The following is a 4,225-nucleotide window of genomic DNA, read 5'->3' as shown; positions in this document are numbered from 1 at the left end:
AGTTATAACCCTAGGATATCCAAGAAACAGTGTTAGAAGTTATGACCCTAGGATATCCTAGAAACAGTGTTAAAAGTTATGACCCTAGGATATCCAAGAAACAGTGCTAGAAGTTATGACCCTAGGATATCCTAGAAACAGTGCTAGAAGTTATAACCCTAGGATATCCAAGAAACAGTGTTAGAAGTTATGACCCTAGGATATCCTAGAAACAGTGTTAAAAGTTATGACCCTAGGATATCCAAGAAACAGTGCTGGAAGTTATGACCCTAGGATATCCAATAAACAGTGCTAGAAGTTATGACCCTAGGATATCCTAGCGCTAGGATCATTTCAAGAATACATGGCAGGGACTTTTCAAAATAAAATCAAGATCTATCTTGACATACTACTAGTGTATAGTGGTTCAGAGAATACAAAGATGTACTTTCAAGGATTAGTTTATTTTGTTTCAAGGTAGAATAAACAGTAATTGAAACTTCAACACATCAACTCTATGTCTTCATTTCATTTTAAACTACCTTCATATAAAATAGACTGCTCATAGTTATGTTTTAAAAAGTCATCCGATAACTTTATTTACTTTATTGTATACTAACTACAAGTCAAACTTTTATTTAGAAAAGTCCAACAGATAGCTGAACCTTAGATGTTTGATACAGAAGGATTTAGCCGAATTGTCTAGCAAAGATCAACTAATTGGCAGTTTTTGGGGTTGGACGGTTTTCATAGTAAAGATATGAATGAATTGTATCATGCTTTTGTCGAGACTTAAGCTTTTGGCAGATATGTGGGGGAAACCGATGGTGGTGCGGTCTTCACAGTTTTCACTGTATTAGCTGTGATAAGAATGAAGACCACTTTATCTCATTTAGTTTATTTCGCATCCAAGAAGAGATGGAAACAATTTATAAAAATAACTAACCTCTAAGAAAGTCGCCTTGCATATCTAAAATACTTCTAATTTCTTTCACCCACGTATCTTTATTATCAGCTGATGGGGCTTGAATTATCAATTTTAAATCTGACCCTGGCGTTCTATCTATTAACATAAATTTGGTGGGGTCGTTTTCTACAGTATTAGACATTGCCATCTTATTGACCTGAAATTGTAACGAGTTTGATGTTAATTAATCTTAATTAAATGGATTATCTGTAGTTGGACATATTCTTAACCCTTTGAACCCTGAGTGTGAATGAAATATAACATCATATACCCTGAACTCTGAAGTAATAAAAGTAAAAGTGTATGACGTTAACGTTGTATGACGTCACTTAGTAACGACCGGTATACCGGCTGCTCGGGTATATATTGCGTTAGTGTGCAGCCGGTAAACCGGCCGCTAGGGATGAAAGGGTTAAATCCTTTGTTATTCTTTATTTATTGATGTCTGATTATAGAATGGTTCCATCAGAAGTAGGATATTGGAAAAATATCTTTAACACTTCAGCAAATTGAATATCTGGTCAACTTTATTCAACGTTTAAATTCAAAGTTATTCTTGCTTAGATAAACAAAATTTAACAGGACTAAAATAAGCCAATTATTTGATCATTCTCGGCAATACAGATATGTTTATAGCAAGAAAATGACAGCTATATCTACCCAATATTTGTCCTGGTATATTATGTCATAAGGAGAAAATTTGACACATCTATAAATCTAAAGCGCAATCCATGAGCTGGCAAATCATCGAGGTAGACTTTATTGGCTAATGAAATCAAGGTAGACTTGAATGAATGAGAGACTCGAGTATAATAGTATCCTGGAGCATTCAAGATAGAATGACAAAGCCAGCTGTCAATTGAAAGAGCAGGTACTTTCTGCCTCTTACACTTCACCTTACTATGTCATTATCTTTGACCTAAAAAATGATAATTTAAAAATAGAATTCTGAATACCTTGACACTATTTTTGAACACATAATTGGCGTTGGAAAAATCTCCTTTTCGTTTCTCTGTCATTTCGCTGAAGATAATGATTTGTTCGAATAAAAACACCCGTCGTTCTTTAAATTTCTGTTGGCCAGATGGAGAGACTTCCGCCACTAGTAATGTGTCCTGAAAAAAAAATAAAAACTTGAAAGTTGTAAAAAAAACTGGTCTGGTCTAAACATATCAAAGGATTTGTGTTATAAGAACCTTTATAATGTACCTTCATCTCAGAAAGAATAAATATTGATTGTGGTCTGAAAATCATACTTACTTGTAGGAGTAATTTCCCTTGAGCAGTAATTTTACCCTGAAATAATAAGACAATGGAAAGGATGAAATGAAAGATTTTTACATCTTACTTTTCTGCTCCAGTTTTACTATTTGGACTAATGAAGATATGTAACACCATGCAGTGGGTAATGAAGAAAACTTCAGCTTTTTCCTTTCCAATTGAACTGTCAAGGGATCTTTGACTAAGTGTACCATCAGACACATGATCTGTAGGACAGTGTGCAATAAGGGAGAAGACTATTACTCACATCAAAGCCTTGTAACCTTCCGACTTGCATCATATCATTTGCAGCTTTAGGTACCACTCTCATTACACGTTGAGCTTTCTTTAAATCTGTGACATCTAATCCTGCTCGCTCTGTATATTTACTTATATCCTATAATATAGATTAACAACATTAAAGATGGGTTTCCTTGTTTTTATAGAGTCAAATTAAGCAAACTATTGGATTAATTGGTGTTTCTAATGAATTATCATGTATTCTTAATCATATCATTATGTTCTTATTGCATATAATTATAGATGGGTTTCCTTATTTTTTAGTGTCAATTTAATCAAACTATTTGATTAATTGGTGTTTCTAATGAATTATCATGTATTCTTAATCATATATTTTCTGATTGGTCAGTCACAAAAATGATTTTGAATTCAAATCTGGCTTTATCCACCAATCAGATTACTGTATTTCTTAAAATCATAGTTTTATCTTAGTTAAGTTTTTATGAAACAGGTCCCATGACTAAAAAGTTATTCCTACCTTTAACAATAGTTGATATTTCATGATCCTTTGTACAGGTTTAATCAGAAGATCAGGTAGTGTTAAACGATGACCCATTTTTTGTCGAATATCCTAAAAAATTCAAATACCTCATTAAATATAAATCAATCATACCAAATATCATGTAGCTTAGAAAAGCAAGTTGCCAGATCCCTTGTTCAAAACATTTTGAAATCTTTGTACCCGTTTTATTCATTTAGATGAGCCTGGTTCCAGATTCCGCCTTACCATAGGCAAACTGAAAATTTTCCAAAGAATCTTCATACAGAACACAGAGGTCTGAATCTACCACTGATATTATAAATAGATACAAAGGGGAACAGTCGTCATTTTCGGGGATTGATTGTGCTTTAATAGCCTAAAGAAGTACTAAAATGCACAAAAATTGCATAATCCCTTCAAATATACCTCAAACTAGAAATTTCACTGTCTATGCCTATATATGTGTTTTCTATATATGACATGATATGAATTCGAGTTGAATTTTTAACTTCAAATGTTAATAATTATGGATACACATGGATTTGAAGGTTCAAATTTCGACAATGAGCTGTGAACACTATTACTGATTATGTAAGCTAAAAAAATTCCTGTTTCTGAAACTAAGGTATGATTGGTTGAACAGATAGTGAAGGTGCACAAGTCCAACAGGCCTCTTAGGTGCCCCGAAACACTCAATGCTTTTATTTGTACCATTTCATATTTTCTCAAACAGGAGAATCTTATGATTATGAAAACAAGTAGAAAGATATTTTACAAAATAATAAAATACTTACTTCAAAATATGTATCTAAATATTCAGCAACTAAAAACTCAGACTTCGGTTTATTCTCACAATATTTTACATACATATACAGCCTTCTCTCCTAAAAACAGATAAGATATACAGTATTAATACCATACACCCTTTGTTGACATTATGGTGTTTAGTCCAACCCTGCAATATGATGTTTGATAGTACATTATGGTGTTTAGTGGAACCGCAATATTGGTAACCCGGATGTGACCTGATATGGATGGAGATAACAGGAAGTGAATGAGTAACTAGGGACTCTAGAGACACTGTTTATATGTGAGTGGAATTTGGAAGTCATATTGACTGGTGTTTTATATATATGATGTACTGAATTAAATCAAAATTTACACCCTTGTCATGCCAAAGACCCCAGGCCAGACCGAACAGCTGACTTCTAAAAACATCATAAGGTCATCAAATTTTC

General features: G+C 33.2%; 1 protein-coding gene across 1 annotated transcript; it reads right to left on the bottom strand.

Moving 5' to 3' along the window:
- Positions 1 to 920: 920 nt before the first annotated feature.
- LOTGIDRAFT_146678 (hypothetical protein) lies at positions 921 to 3,856 on the bottom strand (the record flags this gene model as incomplete). Its single annotated transcript, XM_009068895.1, has 6 exons — positions 921 to 1,103; positions 1,903 to 2,061; positions 2,207 to 2,242; positions 2,475 to 2,603; positions 2,985 to 3,077; positions 3,782 to 3,856. The coding sequence occupies 6 exons, from the start codon at positions 3,854 to 3,856 to the stop codon at positions 921 to 923; spliced, it is 675 nt and encodes a 224-aa protein (XP_009067143.1).
- Between the last annotated feature and the right edge of the window lie 369 nt (positions 3,857 to 4,225).

The sequence above is a fragment of the Lottia gigantea genome, assembly GCF_000327385.1.
Source record: "Lottia gigantea unplaced genomic scaffold LOTGIsca_959, whole genome shotgun sequence".
Lineage (NCBI taxonomy): Eukaryota > Metazoa > Mollusca > Gastropoda > Lottiidae > Lottia > Lottia gigantea.
The sequence above is the reverse complement of the archived record's forward strand: the minus strand, read 5'-3'. Positions and strand labels throughout refer to the sequence as shown.